At 38.8% G+C, this 23,876-nt stretch overlaps 1 protein-coding gene across 8 annotated transcripts in view; it reads left to right on the top strand.

Moving 5' to 3' along the window:
• The window catches only part of Mettl4 (methyltransferase like 4), a 27,625-nt gene extending 3,749 nt beyond the window's left edge, over positions 1-23,876 (top strand). For 3 of the 8 annotated variants that reach the window (NM_176917.5, NM_001357136.1, NM_001357135.1), the window contains exons 3-9: positions 2,472-2,534; positions 5,711-6,080; positions 6,943-7,012; positions 10,956-11,130; positions 12,813-12,919; positions 13,286-13,377; positions 19,071-23,876. In NM_176917.5, the coding sequence (NP_795891.2) occupies positions 2,472-2,534; positions 5,711-6,080; positions 6,943-7,012; positions 10,956-11,130; positions 12,813-12,919; positions 13,286-13,377; positions 19,071-19,216 (1,023 nt within the window). In that variant the 3' untranslated portion in view covers positions 19,217-23,876. Of the gene's footprint in view, positions 1-2,471; positions 2,535-5,710; positions 6,081-6,942; positions 7,013-10,955; positions 11,291-12,812; positions 12,920-13,285; positions 13,378-13,946; positions 14,884-19,070 lie in introns of those variants that run through there. The other 5 variants (NM_001357138.1, NM_001357137.1, XM_011246710.3 and 2 more) reach the window with 4 other exon arrangements.

Raw genomic sequence — 23,876 nt, 5'->3', positions numbered from 1 at the left:
AAAGTTTTCTAGTGATAATAGGAAAGCTTCTATGGAATATACATATTTATAAGGTACTTGTGTTTGAGTATATACTTTGGGGCAGTTTTGCAGAAGTTTGAGTCTGATACAATGGTACACCGTTGTAATTCGAGCAGGAGGAACAGGAGCACAAGCCACCCTTGGCTGCACAGTGAGTTCATGGTCAGCTTAGGCTATATGAGATTCTTTCCCAAAAAACAAAACACCCCTCCCAAACAACAACCCCCGCCCCCTGCAGACAACAATCTCTTCTCCCCTACCAAAAATAGATAATTTGAGTATATTGTACAGGATTAAATGGTGGGAGTAGAGTTTTTCTTTCCTTCTACCATGTTGACCATTGGCCCTGGGGTTGAACTGAAGTTGTCAGGCTCAGCAGCAAGAACCTTCAGTATACGCTTTAATCTTTTGGGTGTGTTCCAGTAGTCCAGAGGTGATCATACAAACTCCAGGTAGATATTGTCTTGTTAGGGATAGGAATGAATGATTGTTCATTTAGCAAATGTGCAAGCTCCTTCCATCAATTTTTGTGCATAACGATGAAGCAAGATAAGCACAGGGCCTTTATTGTACCTTATAATTGGTTAAAAAATTAGGGAAGAATACTAAGAGTTAGAGTAAGGAAGTTACTTGTAGTAACCTCTTTTGCTATTGGAGGTACCTGAAATGCAGTCAGAAATGCATGGTTTTCTCTTCTCTTCTTTTCTTTTCTTTTCTTTTCTTTTCTTTTCTTTTCTTTTCTTCCTTCCTTTCCTTTCTTTTTTTTTGGACATGTTTTTCCTTTTCAACAAGTATATATTGATTCATCTACATGTGAAGCACAGAAAAGAAAACCTCAGATGTATCACTGTCACTAATTCAGACCACCGAGCATTTGACTTTAGCATGGTTGGGTTTTTTGTTTGTTTGTTTTTAATGAGACATCTGACTATAGTTCAGGCTGTCTTGGACTCACTGTGTAGACCAGGCTGTTTTAAACTCACGTCCCTGCCTCTGCAGTGCTGTGATGATAGGTGCATGCCACCATGCCTGACAAACTTCCCATTTTAATGTGGAAGATACAGATCAGCATATGTAATTAATGCTATCATAATGAAATTGATCATTTCTGATATGCTAATGAAGTTACATAGCTAGCCTAATCTTAACATCTTTTTATGTAATTAGTCAACATGTATTTTAGCCTGTTGAGAATTTGATATTATGTTAATAGCAATCAGCAATGAAAAGAAGTTATAGCTCTATGTTCCTGCTCTCATGCTCTGTTTTGTGGTGTAGTCAGGTGCAGAATATTGCTAGTAACCACTGGCTTGTCTGTAACCCTCAGATCAATTTTGAAGGACTTTAAACATTTTCATTTATTTATTGTGTGTATAGGTACGCTTGTGCAGTGGTTTGTGCCTGCAGGTCAGAGGAAAGTTTTCAGGAGCTCTGTTCTCGCACAGTGGTGGATATGGTGATAAGTGTCATCTTGCCAGCATTCTAAATACTAGTTAAAATACGTTAAAATTGACATTTTTTTCCTGAGGCACTTTTGAATGTTGCTAATGTTAGTTTTGAACTTGACCTTCCTATCTCCTGGCTGCTGGGATTATAGCTATACTTGGGATCTGTCTGTCTTTCCTCCCCTTCCTTCCTTCCTTCCTTCCTTCCTTCCTTCCTTCCTTCCTTCCTTCCTTCCTTCCTTGCTCCCCCCCGTACTTTTTTTGAACAGGGTCCAGGTAGCCCAGGCTGTTCTGAAATCCACTGTGTAGCAAAGGATGACCTTGAACCCCTATCCTTCATGCCCCTACCATTCATTTCCTGGTATTGCAGCCTTGAGATGCCATACTTGGTTTTAAGATGTCTTTCTTGCCTGCTTACTTGCTTGCTTGCTTGCTTCCTTCTTTCCTTCCTCCCTCCCTCTTCCCCTCCCTCCCTTCCATTCTCTTTCTTTCTAGTTTTTTGATTTATTAATGTGTATAAGTATTTTACCTGTATGAACCTCTGTGTACCGTGTGTATGTCTAGTGCCTGCAGAGGCCAGGAGAAGGCCTCAGATCCAGTGCACCTGGAATCATAGCCATGAGCCACCAAGTGGGTACTGGGAACTAAACCTGGGTCTTTTACAAGAGCAGTGCTTTTAACCATTGGTCTTTTGCTACAGCCCTAAATTTTCTTTGATAGCTTGTAGATAGTTCATGTCAAAAATGAAAAAAGTTGAGAGTAATTATGTCATATGCATATAAACTGATGGGTAATTATGGCAGCTGCTTATGAAGAACCACAGTTCTTATTCCATGGGCACTAGTACCCTTTGCATTGATTTTGATCTCAATGGAACTTCTTACCTTTAAAAAATAGATACAAAATTTAAAAATGTAGTATAAAAAATAAAATCTAGCAGGTTTCAAAATGTCAGTTTTGTGATAGACTACAACATTATTTTTATTCTCATCACCCTCTCTTTAGAAGCGTAAAAGATGCATTGCTTTCAATCAAGGTGAATTGGATGCCATGGAGTATCATACAAAGGTAGGACAAAAATATTGATCATGCAGGAAGATTAGTGTGAAGTAGCATTAAAAAAAGACCCAAATAAATACAACAGTATCTTAGAAATAAAGCACTTGTTTTGGTCGGAGTTAGAATTTGATAGTGCTTTATTGTTTTTTTCTTTGTAATGAACATGTTAAGCCAGTTTTATTAACACTACACATGCTTCTATCAGCTCAGGTAGTTGATGGCTGTGACCTTGTGTTGTTGGTTGAGTTCTTGGAAGACGTATCAGTGTTCTTACTTTTTCATGTTTCCATTCATGTGTTGAATTTAACAACAAGCAGTTGAGCGTAGACTCTTATCCAACTGTATATTTGTTTATATGACAGGAAAACAGAAGGTTATTTGGGGGTAAGAAGGGGACCAGTGCCAGGAGAGTGGAACGAAGGTTTTTTTATGTATGAGGTCAGCAGGGTAATGTGCTTTTGCAGAGTCAGATCTGCTAAAGATTGCATAGACTGAACTAGAGCTTTTAAAAAGTCTGCATAATTTGTATTTTCAGTATTGGAAATGATGTGAGGATAAAATATATAACGTGGGGAATTATGAAAAGAATGCTGACAATTTACAGTAGGAAAAAAAATCCCTGAAAATAACAAGAAAACTTCCAAAATATTAAACACCAGAGTAAATATACTATAGCAATAGATGGAAAGCTGTGTAGAGGCAGTCTGCAGAGGGCCAGTTCCCATGATCATATTTGGTGCCTTGTATCATGATGAGTTGTTGAATTTTTTTGAATTATTTTAGTTAGCCTAGAAAATGACTTATCATGACATTTCATACATATGTGTCATTGCTCATATTCCACCTTCACTAACTTTCACCTTTTTAACTCTTCTTGCTAGTCCCCTCCTCCCTCCAAGTTGTCCCCCTTCTTCTTTCATGATACATACACACAAACACACACACAATTAAATAACGATATGCATATATGTATCATCAAATCTACACTCTGCATAAGAAAAAGCATGCGTTATTTTGTTCCCCTTTACCCCAATTTTCTTCTCTTGGTTTGAACATTTGGCAGATATATTCAGATTGTTACTATAGAAGTCATGGAATTGTTAGATTATATATTGAATTTTTTTCCCCCCAGAAACTACCATTGTGCTCTTTATAGCTGCCACTAACAGTGCATAAAGGTTCCAGTGTTTTCACCAAAGCATTCTGTTTTGTTTTGAAATTGCCATCCTAATGGATATGAATGTGATTTTGTTGTGACAATTTTGTGAATCTTGACATTTTATACTTTTACTTCCATTGTGAGAAAAATGTTTTCTTTCTTTCTTTCTTTTTGTGTGTGTGTGTGTGTGTGTGTGTGTGTGTGTGTTTCGAGACAGGGTTTCTCTGTGTAGCCCTGGCTGTCCTGGAACTCATTTTGTAGACCAGGCTGGCCTTGAACTCAAAATCCACCTGCCTCTGCTGAGAAAAATGTTTTCTAATGTCTCCTGTGATTTCATCTTTGACCTGCATGAATTATTTAGAAGAGAACTATTTCAGTTGCATTTGTGGTTGATCTTAGTATTTTTTTTTCTTTCTTTCTTGATTTTCAACTTAAGTCATTTGGAGTATAAAAATAAATTCTAGTTCTTTAAAGAATGTTGTTTCGTTGGCCAGTATATGAATTATCTTGGAGATTGTACTCTGTGGGGTTAAAAAGGATGTATGTTCTGTAACTGCTGGATGCAGTGCTCCTATGTATAGTATTGAGGACTTTGGTATCTGTGCAATTTTTGTGTTGTTAATTGTGTTTTTGTGTTAATTGTTCTACTCTTACTGGGTAGTGTTGCAGGATGTTTGATCACATGGTGAGTCCTGAGACTGTGCTGCTTACTGGAAAACCTGTTTCTAATTGTGGTGTGGCTTAGCCCTAGCACAGACTTTTAATCTAAGAGCTATCTGTTTATTGTTATCAGGATTAAATAAAGTCAACCATATGTCAGGAGGTGGAACAAGCAAACATTTGACAAAGAGTGAACATAGGAAAATACCATAGAGTGTAAGAGAAAGTCAGGAGGATGGATAGAGAGATACACAGGAAGTAGAAGGGGGGGGACATTCATGTTGATGTTAGGTCTTGCTTCTACCTCCCAGTCCCACGTGCCCAGAAATAAGACTCAGCCTCAAAGTATATTTACATATACCTTTGCCATATAGCTAGGCTCTTCTCAGACTAGAGTCATAACTTATGATATATTTTAATCTACATTATGTTATGTGGCTGGTTCCCTGTGCTCAGGTACCAAGTGTCTGTCTGCTCACATCTTCCCAGGCAGATCTCCCGCCTAGCTCTATCCCAGAATTCCTTTTACTCCCTGGATGTCCCAACAGTAGGTTTTAAAAGATGGGTATGGTCAGTATTTCTCCCATACTGAGATATGTGAGATGTGGTTCCCAGCACTCCTGTGAAGAATAAGATTTTAGGAAGTGAACGAGTTAGTTGACCATGGTGTTTCACAGATGGTGGCAGAAGATATGGAGTGTCTGGGCCAGGACAGAGAACTCTGTGGCTCTGCTTTATGTTCACAGGTGCCCTTTGTTCCCCATATCCTACAAGAATGTTGTGAGACTTTTCTGTGCAGAGCATATGTTGTAGTTATTTTTCTCCTCACCATATCCAGATATCTGACAGAAACAACTCAAGCAAGGAAAAAACATTTTTGGCTCCAAGTTTCAGCATTTCATATACTGATTGTCACACTACTTAATAGTGAGTTTATGCAGTGTGCCTCATTCTGTAGACTTCAAAAGTATGCTGTCAGTAGTCTTATAGTCTCATTATATTATAAAATCACTCTACACTTAATAAAGGTGGATTTGAATATATTAAGATAATCAAAGCACAGTAGAAATTTAATTATTTGAAAAATAAATTTAAATCAAATTAAATTTTATTTTTTGTATATGGATATTTTGTCTGCGTACTATATGTATATGCCTGGTGCCTTTGGAGACCAGAGAGGTGACAGGTCTCTTGAAACTGGATTAACAGGTGGTTGTGCACGACTATGTGGGAGTTGGGAATTGGACTCAGATTCTCTTCAATAGCAGCCAATACTCTTAAACAGCTAGTCTATCTCTCTAGCCCCTGGAAAATGATTTTAAAACTAATATCATTTTAATGCACTTCAAATATTTTTTTTTAACAGATCAGAGAGCTGATTTTGGATGGATCTTCGAAGTTAATCCAAGAAGGTCTCAGAAGTGGTTTTCTTTACCCACTTGTTGAAAAACAGGATGGAAGTAGCGGATGCATCACTTTACCACTTGATGCCTGCAATTTATCAGAGTTATGTGAGATGGCAAAACATTTGCCTTCCTTAAATGAAATGGAGCTTCAAACGCTACAGTTGATGGGAGATGATGTGTCTGTTATAGAGCTGGATTTATCCTCACAGATCATTGAAAACAACTCCAGCTTTTCCAAAATGATTACTTTAATGGGACAAAAATACCTGCTGCCACCACAAAGCAGCTTTCTTTTGTCTGACATTTCTTGTATGCAGCCACTTCTTAACTGTAAGTAGTTAATGTGTTTTAGAACAAGATAATTTTTCTGTTGTCTCAGAAGTTAAAGAGTATGAACTTTGAATGTCAGTTCAGTTTTAAAATGCTGACTTTTGCTCTGTTGTTTATCTTTGAGACAGAAGTCTTGTTAAGAAGCCCAGGCTGGCATCGAACTTGCTGTTCATCCCAGGATAGCCTTGGCATCTCATTTTTGCCTTAGCTTTCTAGGTGCTAGGGTTACAGGTTCAGAATTGAGAGGTTCAGACTTACATTGTCTTTGAATAAACCCCATGTAAACTATTCAGTTGTTTTTCATTGTATTTATGTTTATTATAAAAGTCCTTTCTTGGGCTGGGTCTGCAGCTCAGCTGAGCATGCCCAAGGCCCCAGGTTCAAAAAAAAAAAATACTGTGCTTTTGCTGTGCATTAATTTCTTATTGTGATTGTGTGTGTCTATTATGTGTGTGTAGAGGTCAGAGGACAGTCTTTTGGAGACTCTCCCCTTCCACCCTTAAGTGCATTCTGGAGAACCAGCCCAGATTAGCACATTTGGTAGCCTTTACCTGCTGATGATCTTGCTCTTTAAACTTTTTTGTCTTAACAATATTTTTGTGTGTATGTGTGTGTGTGTGTATGTACGCGCACGTGAGCACTTATGCGTGTTTGTGTACGTGTGTGTGTGTGTGTGTGTGTGTGTGTGTGCTTTAATTTTGGGGAACATGTTTAGTTTTTATTTTTGAAGAATTCTGCGTATTCAGTTGAGAGCTTTGCTTATGAGAGTGTGGGCTCTATAGGATATCCTTAGTCTCTATGTTTAGCTCTTAGACTCATCACATTACAGAGGTTGTTTCTGAAATTGTGCTTTTGATTTCAGGTGGTAAGACATTTGATGCAATTGTGATTGATCCACCATGGGAGAACAAATCGGTTAAAAGAAGTAACAGGTATGTGGGATCACTTACCTGTCAGATTATATTCTAGAACTGCAGTTTCTTGTACATTTTGGTTTAGTACACTTTAAACATATCTGCTATCTGATGCTACTAACATGCTCTCATCAAAAGATCATTTTCCTCATTTCTAGGTCCTTGAACTGGAGGTGATCTGTGTGTCTCTATATATTAGTTATCCATAACAGTGTCTGCAGCTGTCACTGAGGCCTGAACTATTCAAGGCTGACTCAGTAACACCAAGGCTTCCATTTGCCTTTGCTGTTGTCACAGTTTGGAACTTAGATATGTGCCATACTTGTAGTTTATAACCATGTGCTGGGAGTGAGTTCATCTAGTCCATCTTCTGTTTAGTTTAGTTTAGGTAACCTGATAGGATGAGCTTGGTTAGATACTAGGATGGCATTTACTTTTAGTAACACCTTTATAACTTGACAACACTTTCCCTCCCATTTCTAATGAATGCTTCCAGTTACATTTCTCCTCAGCTTTCAGTTTACCAGACATCATAATTCCTATTTTGTTGTAAAATTAGACTGAAGTTCTTCTTCAATAGTTATCTTTAGCTTACTTAGGAATATGCTTATAATGTGTGTGATAGTTCTCTTTTTAAGTTGTAAGAGTTGTGCAAAGAATTCATGTATCTATTCTGAGTATGTATATATTTGTATCTCTACATATGTCTATATATTTTTATGAAATATATAGACTTGAAGTATGGACTGAAATATAAAAATCTTGAAATAAGAGAAAGTTGTGAATCACCATATGGGTGCTGGAAATTGAACCCACATCCTCTGGAAGAGCAGTCAGTACTCAAAGCCACTTAGCAATCTCTCCAGCCCCCAAATAAGGAAAGTTACTCTTAAAATTTTGGTGTAAATTTAGAAAAAGCAGAAGTGCTGCGCATCTTCATCATAATGTGGTTGTCAAGTAGATAACTGACATTAATATGAAGCTCTTATGGAAACATTATTGTCATCTGTGTGTTTATTCAGAGTTCATCAGTTGTGATAGAAAGCCTTTGTAGCACACAGAAACTGTGATCGTGTTCTTGGTTGAGATGTATGCCCTCAGGGTCCAGTGGTTCCAGTGGTTCCTCTGTGACTCATAACTGCACTGTAGTAACAGGTAGTAAGTTATGTGAAACTTTCTGACGGATTGTTGAGTCGAAGGTGATTTTAGAGAGGAATAGTTGGTTTAAAAGTGGGTTCAAACCTTGTAGTTCAGCTAGCTATGGAAATACATTTCAGTTCTCTTGGACACTTAAACCTAGGTATAAAGTTGCTGTGCCCTGTGATGAATCTATCCTTAAAAATTTGAGATACCAGCTACTGCTGTGCTGGGAGTGTGATGGTGGAAGTCAGGAGTCCAGGGGACACACAGTCTGGGTTCTTTCATGTATTTGCTTAATAAGAAAGGGTTGTTAGCCGTTCCTGACTCCTTTAATGTAGTGTTACCTACATCAGAAACCAGATGCTTGAGCCTGCCCTCTGGGAGACTCATTCTTTTTTTCTAAGTGAGTAGAGTTGCACACGTTTCTTCAGAGTTGATTGAGGAATGAAACAAAGTGGAGGAAATGGGAAGACTTAAGTCCATGTGTTCCTAGCCTAGTTACTGAAAGGAAGAAATTGACAAAATCCCCATTAGATGCGGCTTACAGAAGGAAAGGTGAGCTTGCCTCATGCTTTTAGAGATCTCAGTCCATCATATTAGGAAAGGCTGGTATCTCTTTTCACAGCTTTAGGAGCATGTAGCAGCAGACAGGAAGTAGAGAGCACTAGGTTGGGACCCTGGGGTGGGCTTAGCTTTCCAAGATCCCTCATCCCTCCTATTAATCTATCTCAGCCAGCCAGTCTCCATCCTTAAGGTTCTTTTGTCTTTAGAATAGCACCACAATCCAGACTGAACACTCAACAATGAGCCAGCAGAGGTGCTGTCTCATCATTGGTGGGAGACTGTCCAGGGTTAAAACAATACTTGGGCCTTCAAGATGACTCACTGGCAAATCACAATCTCTACCAAGTCTGATGATCTGACTTTAGTTCCTGAAATTCACATGATGGAAGCAAAGAACTGACTCTTTCAAATTGTTCTCTGACCTCCACACACATCCTACAATAGGCACACATCTATATCAATGAACAAACAAATTATTTTAAGAAGCCTGATACATCCTCTCTTCTCCCTTCTTTCTTCATCTCTTTCATTTCCCTTGTCTTCTTTTCTTTTGTATAATTCAAGAATGCTTACAGGTTTATAGTGAACTACCACAGGGGTTAAAGATGCAGAAGCAGGTGAGTGGTTGGCATTACAGGATGTCAGAATATATAAATGAGAAGACAGTGTTGGAAGGATAAACGTTAGTAAAGAATGTCATATATTTCCCTGTAGAGAAGGTGTGTTGATGTAGATAGATGAAGTATATAAAGAGGGAAGAGATAATTTGGTAGGTGAAGAAACTTGGTGGCTTTTATTTTAACTAAAGTCTGAGATAACTTCATCTGCCAAGGCATGGGCAGAGGACCTGAAAAGCGGTAAGGATTTTACAGTATTTAACCATGGATAGATAAAAGAATCTATGATTGTTTTAAGAACTTGAGAATAGATTCAAAGTTTCTTTTGCTCTGTGTTTTCCTTCACTTCATTTATATGTATGAAGAAATTGAATTCCATTGTGGTATTGGTATGTATAGGGGGATACTTCAGTGATGGAGTATGTGCTTTGCATGCACAGGCCCTGCATTCAGTTCCTATTGTGTGCATGTATATGCACATGCACACATCACATGCATGCATGATGACAAGGCCTAGCTTATGTAATTGGAATGGGGTTTTGGAGGCTGAGTGTAGTTGTTTGTGTAGGCAGATTAACAGTTGAGTGTACATTATATGGGCTGTGCTTTGAAGTTGCTAAGAATAGAGTCAAAGTTTTCCTTTTTGAGGTAGAGGGATCTCAGAGATTCAGCACACTGAATATTGAGAGTGAGGACAAAATGTGTTCATTGAAGAAGGTTTGGTGTTAGTGTGGCTGGGTAATGTACTTCTTAAAGAGAAGAGGAGGTTTTGCCAAAGTTGAAAGAGTCTAGAAGCAATAATGGGACATTAGAATACAGTTTGTCATCTCCACTTGTATGGGGAATGTTGGAGAAAGAGTTGTATTTGTTTGGATATTTATAGATCAAGTTATGTGGTTTAGCCAAACAAGTTTCTTTTATATTATTAATGGCCAGGAGGCATAAGACAATGGACCTATAAGATGAGACAGAATATGAAGGCTTGAGAGAGTCCAGTGGAACTGATTGAACAGGAAGATAGGAGTGCAGTGGTAGACAGGGCCTTGAAACTGTAAAGGGAACATGAGGTTGTGTGAGGTCATAGGTGACCTAGGGGTCAGCAGTGTGTGTAAGATATGAGGCTTACACATTTGAGACTTACACACTTGAGGTTTACATGTTTGAGGCTTACACACTTGAGGTTTACAGAGGGGCAAGGCTCCTTGCTGAAGTCATCCCACTCTTGCATCCCTGGCCTCAGAGTCAGTGCTTCTTTTGTGTCATTTGGTTATTGGGACATCAGTTAGTTTCAAGCTCACTCTGATGGGGCTCCTGTGACACACAGGATGATGAAATCCAGACAGTATTTGTTTAATTTTGAATGAGAGAAAACGCATATTAGATGTTGTAAAATTACCGAAATGCAAATCATATGAAATTAAAAAACAAAAGCCATACAGCTTGACAATTTAAAACTAGGAAGATAGAAAAGTTGGTACATGTGTAAGTGCCAGTGAGTCCACCAGGTGTCAGTGTGACTCCATATTTAGCTGCATGTGAGCGGCTCCTAGACCTTTGTATTTGTGGGGTCTTTTACCTGCTTATATGTCTTTCTTGCAGTGATTTTATTACAGTGTTTTTTTTTTGTTGTTTATTTTTAGGTACAGTAGTTTATCACCACAGCAGATAAAGCGAATGCCTATCCCTAAACTGGCTGCTGCTGACTGTCTCATTGTTACTTGGGTGACCAACAGGCAGAAACATCTGTGTTTTGTGAAGGAGGAACTATATCCTTCGTGGTCTGTGGAAGTTGTTGCAGAGTGGTACTGGGTAAAAGTGAGTTCAAAAGTTAGCTTGTCTGTTATCTCAGCATCACTTTTCACTTCCAGGAAGATGCTGACTGTTCTCAGTGTGTCCACGGCACTGCTGTCCTCCTCAGGCTCTGACAAGAACTGTTCATGCTTTGTATCTGAACACCAGTCTTCCTGCTCTCAAGGTGTTTATCCCTTGTCTCTGTAGTGGGCTCCCAAACTGCTGGCCTGTTGTTTTTTTTAAAACAAAATCTTAATCATTCAATTTTACTAATGAAGACTTGGGAGCCAGATGCTAGGGTGAAGGTCTGCTAGATCAAAGAGACAGAGAAAGCACCCAGCTGACCTTCCTCCTTAGCGGTCATCCTACAAGAAATCCCCTCTCTCACACCATCTCAAAAAACCTCTTTCAAACTGTGTGTCTGTCTGTCCTCCTGACTCTTAATCTCTATGGTTTTTTCCTTAATAATCCTATGTTCACTTCCTATCAACTGATTGCTTGCTCTGCCTCTTGACCTATGGTTGACTTTATTTAACCCTGTATACAATATTCAAGCAGAAAGCTCTTGGATTAATGGATTATTTTTCCAGTAAATAACGCAGTCTTGGGGTTCACCCTGTGATCCTGTGATGGAATATCCTGCAACTGTAGTTGAATGAATAGGAAGTTAGGGCTGCCTTACCTTCATTCTCTCCTCTGTACACCAGAATCTCATTGCCCTTTGCATTACCCATAGTTTCTCCCTATTTATGGGGATGAGGACAAGGATCAGCAAGAGCACTGTGGAGAGGACGGGAAGGTGCAGGGACCAAGAATCTGTCATTCTCGGTTTTTTTCACCTTGATACGGGGTCTCCTGTAACCCACACTGTCTTGAACTTGCTATGTAGACAAGGATGACCATGAACCTATGTAACCATGGTTAGCTGCCTTTTAGGCTTCCAGGTTCCTTCTAGGTTTATTTTATTTTGGAGATAGGATCCTGTTAAGTTGCCAGGCTAGAATTTATAGCACCAAGAGCCAGCCTCCGCACCAGGTCCTTTCTACCTCATCACCTATCCCACTTTCTTCCCTGACTAAACTGTGACTCTGACATTCTGCTATCTAAACTGTGGAAGGATTTATTTTTAACTACTTGGTCACATGGCCGGTTGAATTAATGACTGAACTAACGATGACCTGGTTTCCAGGAGCAAGTAATCATAAAAAGTAGAGGTTGTTTATGTGCGAGATGACAATACAATATATTTAAAGTATCCATGCCATGTGAGTGTTCAAACACACCTTATAGCTACATTGTCCAGTATGGTAGCTGCCGTGACTTGTAGCTCTCCAGTACTTGACTTGTGCCCTTCAGATAGAGAGGTACTGTTGAGTGTTAAATGTGTGCTGGACTTGAAAGACCCACTATGGAGGAAAATAAATCATACAACATGATACCTTTTAAAACTGATTGCATGTGGAAATTCTGTTTCAGACATGCTAGATTAAGTGCAGTTAAGGGAAATTACCTTGCATTCTATTTTTTTTAACTTCTTCCTAATGTTACTACTAGAGAATTTAAAATTATATAGGTGGCTTGCATTTGTGGCTCATATAATATTTTTTATTGGACAATACTAGCCTAGAGGTTTAATAACTTCTCTTTTTGCTGGAAAATATAATGATGGTAAAAAATAATGGCTTTTCTTGGTTCCTTCCTTTCAGATCACAAATTCAGGAGAGTTTGTGTTCCCGTTGGATTCTCCACACAAAAAGCCTTATGAATGTCTTGTACTGGGGAGAGTTAAAGAAAAAACTCCCTTAGCATTAAGGTAAGAAAAGCAATTTTTCAAAATTCTATAAATATGGGCTTTTAAAATTAATACAGTGATCATTGATTTTCTTTAATTTTTATACTTTTGAAATCTGAAAGTGACCTAGAGCTGAAAAGTATGTTACATAATAAATAAAAATTTATATTAGCTTTTGTTTTATCAAGGATATAGTAGTTAATATAAAAAATGACATTCTAAAAATGTTTGAATTTTTAAATTGATTTCTCTCATCGATTCTGTTTTTAAATTTATTACTAGAATTAATTACTGTTTGAAAGACAAAAAAAATTCAATGCAACTGTAGCATATAATTAAAAATTATCCTTTAAGTAATAGTTGGTTATTTTGTTGTGTTGTAATTAGGAATCCAGATGTAAGAATACCCCCAGTTCCAGATCAGAAGTTGATTGTCAGTGTGCCCTGTGTTCTTCACTCACACAAACCGCCTCTTACCGGTATGTTTCTGTGAAACAGAACTGTTAGAATTTGAAACTATTCAGAGAAGGATTGAATTTAGCATTTGAATGCTCTGTAGGCTTATGAATTAGATGTTTGTTTTAATATTCTGAAATGTTGTAGAAAATTCAGAGCAGAATTTGTGAAATAGAGCACAGGTTAGTTTATATCACCTTAGATTTTCTTGACTATCTGTGTCCCTCCAGTTGTGGCCTTGACAGGTAAAAGCCATTAGGGTCTGCAGTTCAGCGAGTGGCCTTGTTTTGTCCTCAGGTTCAGGATTCAGAGCCAGAAAATTCCTAGCTTGTTCTAAAACCAGGAACTCAGCAAATAATGGAGGTGTCTAGGATCCTCTGAATGTGGTAATTTATTTCTTCTGAAGACAGACTGCCATTTTGTAACATGGGGTAGTCAGCTGCTTCTGCTGCTGCTGCTGCTGTTCCCTCCAGCTAAGTGCTCAGGGTTACACTCCTCATTTGGTGTAACTGAGCAGCAGGGATCATTGGGGAGGGTTGGTCTTGGGCATCAGCTCCCATGTGTGTGAGTCTTGGCCTTGCTGCTCTGGCAGGTTATCTGAATTCTTCCTTTGCCACCCTCATTCCAAGAGTGAGTAACAATATGGAGTACTGCAGAGTGGTAAGGACTGCTTTCATTGCATAGAGTGTATTTAAAAGTCAACCAATGCTCAAGTTTTCAAATTCAAGTTTAGTCATGGAAGTCCTTGAGATTCTGAATTTGATATTCAAGGTTTAGTTTTTAGATAACTTCTTCAGGAAAATACCTTATTAATTTGATCATTACTACTTAAAAAGGAAGGCAAATATAAAACAAGCAAAACCACAAAACAGCAAGAGAAGGTCTATAAGCTATCCCTCAAGAGAACTATGATCTGCTTATAATTATTACTTTTGCAGGATATAATTCACAAGCTAGGAAAAGAAAACATAAGAAAGTAAACTTAAGGGAGCTGGTGTGATGGCTTAGTGGGTAAGAGTGCTTTGAGTCATTCATTTTCATGTACAAAGCTAGTATGTGTGCCAGTAAGCCCCTCATTAGGAGCAGAGAGAAGCATTTCCTAGAGAGCCCACTGGCCAGCCAAATGATGTGCTTCTGGTTCAGTGAAATACCTTGTCTGAAGGGAGTACGGCAGAGAGCCATGAAAGAGGATACCTGCTCTGACCTTGGCAAGCACACTATGGTATTTACCTACTCTGTGCTTATATCAGACTGTAGAACACAGATACACATGCAGACATACCACAAACAAAAGGAAGTAGATACAGACAGACACACCACAAACAAAAGGAAGTATACTCAGGGTTTTTGTTACTTTGGATAACTTTACAAAGAGTCCTTACAGTACCTTTAATGTGAGAAATATCCATATGTGTTTGCCCATTCTTTGGCCTAGAAGGATCCTCTGAAACCTCACCTTTGGGACTGCATAAATGCTACTAATGCATTAGTCTGTGACCTGGATAAAAGTGAACTTTACTGCTCCTTGAGAAAAAAAAAATCAATATTAGTTGTATTTTAAGGAAATTTAATTTTGTATACTTGAATTTTGTTTATCATTTGGTATGGACCAAAGCTTAATTTATAAGCTATTGTCTTAGGGTTTATAGTTTGCTGTTAAAGATTTACAAAAAATCTAATGCCTCAAGCCTTTATTCTGAAATAAATTTTATCTATTTGTCATTTCATTTAAAATAGAATGTTTAAAGATTACTCTTTTTTTAAAAAAATTATTTATTTTTTTAATTAGGTATTTTCTTCATTTACATTTCAAATGCTATCCCAAAAGTTCCCCAGGCCCACCTCCCCCACTCCCCTCCCCCCCACTCCCACTTCTTGGCCCTGGCGTTCCCCTGTACTGAGGCATATAAAGTTTGTAAGACCAAGGGGCCTCTCTTCCCAAAGATGGCCGACTAGGCCATCTTCTGATACATATGCAGCTAGAGACATGAGCTCTGGGGGTACTGGTTAGTTCATATTGTTGTTCCACCTATAGGGTTGCAGACCCCTTTAGTTCCTTGGGTACTTTCTCTAGCTCCTCCCTTGGGGGCCCGTGTTCCATCCAATAGCTGACTATGAGCATCCACTTCTGTGTTTGCCAGGCCCCGGCATAGCCTCATAAGAGACAGCTATATCAGGGTCCTTTCAGCAAAATCTTGCTGGTGTATGCAATGGTGTCAGCGTTTGGATGCTGATTATGGAATGGATCCCCGGGTATGGCAGTCTCTAGATGGTCCATCCTTTCGTCACAGCTCCAAACTTTGTCTCTGTAACTCCTTCCATGGGTGTTTTGTTCCCAATTTTAAGAAGGGGCAAAGTGTCCACACTTTGGTCTTCACTCTTCTTGAGTTTCGTATGTTTTGCAAGAGATTTAGTCTTGCCCTAGTATATAAATTGCAGTTTGGCTGTAGTGCCAGTAGAGGGCAGCACAAACACATTTTAGAATCAAAAACATATCAACCCCAAGTTGTATTTGTGGGGAAAATCTGAATGACTCAATATAATTAATTCTCAAGCTTTGGTTATGTAGTAATATACAACAAATATTTGTAGTACTTTTCGTTTTTGAGTTCATGTAAGTTTAGTGTATGTATTTTAGCTTAGACAGGTACAAGTTATAGCTGTCTCTTGTGAGACTATGCCAGGGCCTAGCAAACACAGAAGTGGATGCTCACAGTCAGCTATTGGATGGATCACAGGGCCCCCAATGGAGGAGCTAGAGAAAGTACCCAAGGAGCAAAGGGATCTGCAACCTTATAGGTGGAACAACATTATGAACTAACCAGTACCCCGGAGCTCTTGACTCTAGCTGCACATGTATCAAAAGATGGCCTAGTCGGCCATCACTGGAAAGAGAGGCCCATTGGACTTACAAACTTTATATGCCCCAGTACAGGGGAACGCCAGGGGCAAAAAGTGGGAGTGGGTGGGTAGGGGATTGGGGGGGGAGGGTATGGGGGACTTTTGGGATAGCATTGGAAATGTAAATGAGGAAAATACCTAATAAAAATATTAAAAAAAATAACTCAAAGATTCTTGTGGTGCATTTTACAGTGAAATTAAAACCTTAGAGGTTTACATGATACATAATTTGTACATAGTATTTAGAATTTTTCATATGAACTTTAATAAACTGATTTATGTATACTCAAAACATGAACAGTTCTCTTTTGCTTCAAAACCTCAAAATGTATCTTTTAAATTAAATTATAAATATTTTAGAACATAAAAGTAAAATACAAGTATACAATATATTTTTTTAAAATTGTAAAATACTTTTTATATGTATAGGGTGTTTTGTTTACATGTTTTCTGTATACTTTATATATCCCAGATGCATCCAGAGGCCAGAAGAGGGCCTACTAGAGTTACAGATAGTTGCATCCCTACTAGAGTTACAGATGTTTGTGAATCACCTTGTGGGTGCCAGGAATCAAATCCTACTCCTTTATAAGAGCAGCTAGTGTTTATTTTGTTTGCTTGTTTTGTTTTTATTGAAAACATCCCTTTCTCATACAATACATCTGGATCATAGTGTCACATACCAGCCCTCCCCAACCCCCCATTCTTCCCACTCTTCCCAGTTCCTCCTCTCCCATCCCCTCTTGATCCCTTCTCCTTCCATTTCTCATTGAAAAAGAACAGATCTCAAAGAGACAACAACCAAACATGACAAAGTAAAATACAATAATATTAAGCAAAAACTATTACATCAAAGTTGGACATGGCTGCCCAACAGGAGGAAGAGTCCTAAGAGCAGGCAACAGTCAGAGACCCACTCTCTCTCACAGTTGAAGCAAGTGTTCCTAACCACTGAGCGATCTCTCCATCCCCATCATTAAGAGAACATCTTTATGCCAAAAGACTAAGGAACTGAAGTAAACTCTTCCATTACTATACTTTAGACCATGTGATGGTTTGTATATCCTTAGACCAGGGAGTGGCACCATCTGGAGGTGTGGCGTTGTTGGAATAGGTGTGACCTGGCTGGAATGGGTGTGTCACTGTGGGTGTGGGCTTAAGATCCTCACCCTAGTTTTCTGGAAGTCAGTCTTCCACTAGCTGACTTTGGATGAAGACATAGAACTCTCAGCTCTTCCTGCGCCATGATAGCCTGGATGCTGCCATGCTCCCACCTTGATGATAATGGACTGAACCTTTGAATCTGTAAGCCAGTCCCAATTAATTGTTGTGTTTTATAAGACTTGCCTTGGTCATGGAGTCTGTTCACATCAGTAAAACCCTAACTAAGACAGACCATATTAACTTCTAGAAATTAAAAGGGAGATTTTTGGGTTTTGTCCTTTAGGTCTCTAGGGAAATATTTCTGTTTCAAGTTGCCCAGTGTTTAATTCCATACTTATGTAAGTAGAATCTTTTATATCAACATTGAAACTTACAAAACCTAAATTTGAGTTAATTCAATTGCAGGCAATAACAGTTTTTAATTTCTCTTTGATTTTTGATAAGTAATAATATTACTCTCAGACAAAGAACATTCTGAAATTCAAAATGTTTTTAATAATAGTGTAATAATTTTATTAATTATTTGAGAGTTTCATATGATATAATTTTATCCTATTTACTTCCTCTCTCTCCCCAGCTTCTCCTAGGTTCACCCCTGCTATATTGTGTTTTAAATTTTACAGTTATCTCTTAAATCTTTCTGTTATTTCTAGAGAAGCCACAGGACTGGAAGTATCTGTCAGGGGTGGAGTGCTTGGGTAGCTTTTGCAGAGCCTTGGGCTGGATCCTTACTTCCTAAGGAGAAAAGAAAACCTGCAGAAGCCTGGCTGTCATTCTTAGAATTTGATAGGCTTCTAAGACCAACCTAACATAGCAACCTTGAACTGTGTTCTATGTGCTAAAGTACTTTCTTCCTGGAACTATTTTTATGTCCAATTCCTGTTATGTGGTTAGTAGAGCAGCCAGAACATGATCGGGGTTATAGTGATTTAGTTGTTTGTCCTCTAAGTGAACGGGCTTTTAAAACAAGTTGCTGTGGCCTTCCTTTCTCTCAGGCAGTGTGGACAACAGTTATGTTTTCTTCAACAAAAGATGGTTTTCAATGTAGTAGTTATGAATATTTAGATAAGGACTCCTTATTTGAATGGCATGGTGGAATTTAGGCAAAGAGCTATAGTGTGAAAGCAAGGGAGAGTCTCAGTACTTGCAGGTTACAGCTGTGGGGCTGTCCTTGATATTTTCCAATACTTGGTGTCTGTGTACAGCTCTTTGCTTAATTCTTTCACTAATGTATGTGTTAAAACTAAACTTACAGCTTATCTTCTGTTTTAAAGCAGGTTGTCCCTATATTGTTTTTGTGTGTGTTTTTTTAAATGAATGGATTGCATTTGTTAAAAAATAAAGTAAATTAGTTCTCAGGAGATGTGTAAGAGTATTGGAAAACTGGAGAGTCAGTATGTGGGCATTGCAGTCCTCGAGTCTCATCTGCAAATGAAAAGCATTAAAATAGAGCTCACTGGTGCTGCTCCTGAGCCTGCAGATGCTTGGTCCTCTGGTTCCTGACATGAATAGCAGAGCAGCTATGACATGTTTGACTCTAATTTGCTGTCTGTTTTAAAAACTGAAATAGTCACCTGCTCTACTCTTCCCTGGTTTTTAAAAGAAAAATCTGTTTCTTTCTTAATATTGATTTTTTTTTTTCCCCTGACAGAAGTTCTGAGAGACTACATCAAGCCAGGTGGCCAGTGCTTGGAATTGTTTGCTAGGAATTTACAGCCAGGTTGGATGAGTTGGGGCAACGAAGTCCTCAAGTTTCAGCACATGGATTATTTCATTGCTCTGGAGTCCGGATGCTGACTGTAAAAGTTGTGCTGTCTTTACCTCAGCTCCTTCCTTCAAACTTATTTCCCCTTGTACCAGTCAGTGTGCTTAGACATATGAACTTTTACACCATTCAGTGTACCCAGAAGTATAAATTTTATACCAATCAATGTGCATAGAAATATACATACATCTCCTACAGCCCTTTATAGTGAGTCTCTTCCTTCCTTCCTTGATCTCTGGCGAACAGTGGTTTGTTTTCTTACGTTAGTGTTTCCTAACGTTGTGTCTGGCTTCTTCCACTGAGCATTCAGGAAAACCACTGACACTGTATATAAACCACTCGCTGCTTACTAAGGGGATTGTTAGACTGAAAGTACTTGGACAAGCTTGCTTCACCTACCCACTGATTTCATCAGACATTAATTTTGAGGTTTGTTCATCTTTTGAGGGCCTAAGACTAATATCTTTTATTATTCCTTTAAACTGCCAGTTGAATACAAGGCTCATTGAATTATTAAGTATATTCCTTTAAGCTTTTTATGGAGTTTTCCTGTCTAAATTTTTTGATTTGTTTCCATGCACCAGATATCCTGACCTGCACCTGACTTTCTGCCTTAAAAATAAAACCAAGGGCACACCTAGCTTGAGACTAGCTTAGTTGTTGCCCTTGCTCTGCCCTCCATGTGGGATTTATCTACTGTGTCCATGTCAGTTCTCAAACTCATCTTCCCTGGGGTCCCAAGTCTCCCTTTTCAAGCTCCCAACTCTAGAGACAGTTCATCTAGTTGGATGGACACTCACAATGTAGCCCAGGTTAGCCTTCAACTTTAATCTTCTTACATTGGGTTCCAGGCATGCATCATTATACCAGGCCCTAGATGTAAACCCTGAAAGAATTTTTAGTTTCAAGAACACATGAGGTTAAGGCTTTTCTACTCATATGATTCAAAAGACTGTAACTATTTCAAAGGGCTAGTCTATGTTTTTTCTTTTTCTTTAATTTTTTTAAAAAAGTACTATTTCTATGTATTTGGGTGTTTGTATATATGTATGTGCACTATGTATGTGCCTGATGCCTGCATAGGCCAAAAGAATCATTAGATCCCCTGGAGGGATGATTGTGAGCCATTCTTTAGAAGAGCAACCCGTGCTCTAAACCGCTAAACCACCTTCAGCCTTGGGCCTCACATTCTTTGAAGGAGTTTCTATGTCCCCTCACTTTTCCTATCATGTACCACCAACTTGTTGCGGGCTTGGGGTTTCCCACTCGCACCCGTTTCTGAAATGACTCTGAGACTTAATTGTTTATGAATAAATGCCTAGGCCATAAGTTTTGGCTCATTTCCCAACTAATTTGTAACTTATATAATCTGTTTGTTCTAGTTTGTGTCTGCCACATGGTTGGTTACCTCTCCTTAGTTTCATATGCCCGATTGCTCTTAGTCCAGGTGGCCGATCTTACTGCTCTTGTATCTTTCCCAGAATTCTTTCTTTCTCTGCTGGATGTCCCACCTTCTATTTCCTGCCTCAGCTAATAGGCCATTAGGTTTTTATTGACAGGTGATGCTTCTACACAGTACATAAGAGATTTTCTCTACAACTTGTCACATCCTCGGAAGTGCTAAAGCACTGTGTGTACAGTTCCCAGTTTACCAATATCTTGCTTTATCCTCAATACATGCTTATGAAGATACAGCTAAGATGAGGGAGCAGGTCCTCAGAATAACTGGTGTGGCTGGAGACTAAGAATTGAATTCTATTTGGGTTCCTTACTGAAGGTACTTTATGTTGTACCATTTGCTAATGAACCTGAGATGTTTATTCATTTTCATTTTTAAAAATTTTATGCTTATAGTGTCTTGTTTGCATGTATGTATGTGTGCTACATGTGTGCCTTGTGTCAGTAAATGTCAGAAGATGATGTTGGATACTCTAGAACTGTAGTTACAGGTGGTTGCGAGCTGCCACACATGTGCTAGGAATTTGAACAGCAAGTACTTTTAACCATAAAGCTGTCTCTTTATTCCTGAACCTGAGATCTTAACAGTTGTATTAGCTCCTACTCAAAGGGCTCATTGTGTATATGTTTAGAATATTTCTTACATTATCATGGAAACATATACCCTTTTCAGTGTACTTCAGCATCACATAGCATTTGTTTCCTTAAGTTCGTGACACAGTGTTTCCTGTTAAAGATTTTATAGGTAAATTGATAGCCTGAGAGAGGTTTAAGATCTAATGGGCTGGTAACAACTTTGACTAAGCCATTGGGTTTATCTACTCAGTCACATTTTAAGGAAGTTCTACAAAACACTTGAGTACAGGTAGTTAAAAGGGGGAGATTCCACAGTCCAACTCATGTTGTCTGTTAATCTCTGTTTGGCTGTATGACCAACCCAAAATTCTACAGGGAGTCTTAATTACCAGTTCAGTTACTAATCTACTTGAGTTTGATGACAAGTCAGAACTGTATGTTGCTGAATCACACAGCCAACCTTTTCTGTGTAAATATTCTTAAATATCTAGATCTCCCAGTTCCTGTGAACTTGAGTTAGATCTACAGATTTTCCTCCCAAGATCAATCCAAATTCTTGGACCAGGTAAGAACAGATGACTTGTAGGAGTGGAGAACAGAGGAGCAACATTGTCCACACTGGTCTTTCAGGTTTGACAGGCCTAGTATCCAGTGTTGACAGCAGGCTACCTACAGTGACAGCTCAAGGAAGCAAATGGTCGGTGGCAGTATGAGAATTGCTTTATTCCATGTTGTTAAAGACAATATAGCATCCAGATGTTTTGTCATTTAACACAGGCTGGTTTTGAACTTGCTATGTAATTAAGGCTCGTACTTTTACCCAATAAACCTGGCCTAAAAATCATCTTTACTAGAGAAACATACAAACTTATGCAACACAATATATAGATACCAGCACCATCTCAGATATATAATCCAAAAGGCAGAGCCCCTTGGGCTCCATGTGATGGTTATTTTTGACAGCATACTTCATTGATTGAAAGTACCTTAAGAAAGTCACAAACGACATCTAGTGTGCCTGAGAATGTTCTCAGGGAGTATTCATCAGGGAAGAAACTCCTGCTGCATTTGTGAGGCTCCATATGATTTGCTAGGGGTCCATGTGAAATAACAGGAGAAAGAGGAAAAAAAAAAAAACCAGCTGGCATGACCATACTTTTGCTCTCTGGCTGTCATGTAAACCGCACAGCTTTGCCATGCTCTCCCTTCCCTATCCCACCCCACTATAATGGACTAAACTAAAAACTGAGCAAAACTGAGCTTTCCTTCCCTTAAGTTGTTTATGTCAGGTGTGCTGTCCCAGGGATGAGGAAGCTAAAATGGTTTCCTGGTACTTTGAGCAGATTGCAGCTTACTCTCCCAGTTGTTACTCACGACTGTGAAAGCAGCAGCAACAGAACACAGGCGTGCACTTCTGCCATGGAGAAGCAGCAGCATTAGGAAATGCTGTTTCTCCTTTTAAGCATCTGTCTCCTCCATCTTTCCCAGCATCGGTTAGCATCGATGTACCTGGTACTGGCTCACTTCTGGATAGGATTTGCATCCAGAGTCTGTTAAGATTTGCGTTTGGTGTACACTGCTGCAAAACCAGGAGAAAGCTGAGCTCAACAGCAGAGGGGCAACTGTCAGGCCACAGCTGGGCTGCTTTTGGAGCCTTTCAGTGTGGCTCAGATAATCTCTCTCCTTGTTTATAAGGTTATATGAGGTAGCATACCAATGCATGGCAGACCAATGTGCCAAAATATGCTTTGGACTGAGGTTGATTTTAAGCTGAGGTTGATAATCAGAAAAAAGAAAAAAATACCTGCCTTGACCTCATTTGTTAGAAAGCAGGATATGAGTTTATAAAGATGGCTGTCCTTTCTCTATAAGGAAAGGCTGAGGACTGAAGTGTATCATTAACTTGAAGGAATTCTATGTCCTTATCATCCTGGGGACAATACCTTTCTATCACCAGCACTGGCTTCTCCACATCTCATAAGGTAAGAGATTCAGATCCTTTCCCTTTGTTTTAGCTCTTCTCTGGTTTATTATTCTCTGTTGAAGATATTGTTCTAAACCAGACTGCTAAGCCACTTGTGGGAATTTCTTATTCCCTGGGTAACTCCTGTGTGGGTTTGAAATACACATGTTTATAAGCTTCTGTTTGTTTTTCTCTTGTTAATCTGTCTTTTATAGCAGAGGCCCCAGCAAAGAATTTATACAGATAGAGGGAACATTTTTCCCTCCCTCATACATACCACATTGAAACTGCCAATCTATAATGACTTAATGAGCACACTCTTACCTTAATATATCCGTGGACTTAAATGAATAGACATGACTTGTGTAAGAAATTAGCAGACTGTCACTGTGGAGTGGGGCAGGAGCTTAGGGATCACTAAGAGGGAAAATGAAGGGGCACATTGATTAAATTTCATTCTATTTCCTAACTCAGGCTAGTGGTTGTAATGTTGTTAAGAGTCAATAGGCAACAGAATGTGATATTTCAGAAGCGTTACAATGACACATTGTCCTCTAGATTGTAAACTTAAAAAATAGATATGAATGTACATGATTTCGTCAATTTAATAAAATGATATTAAATTTACTGATGAATTAAAGACTTGTTTTTCTACATTACCCATTTAAAATAAATAACAGTATTTAAAACATGCA

The sequence above is a fragment of the Mus musculus genome, chromosome 17 (genome assembly GCF_000001635.26).
Source record: "Mus musculus strain C57BL/6J chromosome 17, GRCm38.p6 C57BL/6J".
Classification (NCBI taxonomy): domain Eukaryota; kingdom Metazoa; phylum Chordata; class Mammalia; order Rodentia; family Muridae; genus Mus; species Mus musculus.
The sequence above is the reverse complement of the archived record's forward strand: the minus strand, read 5'-3'. Positions and strand labels throughout refer to the sequence as shown.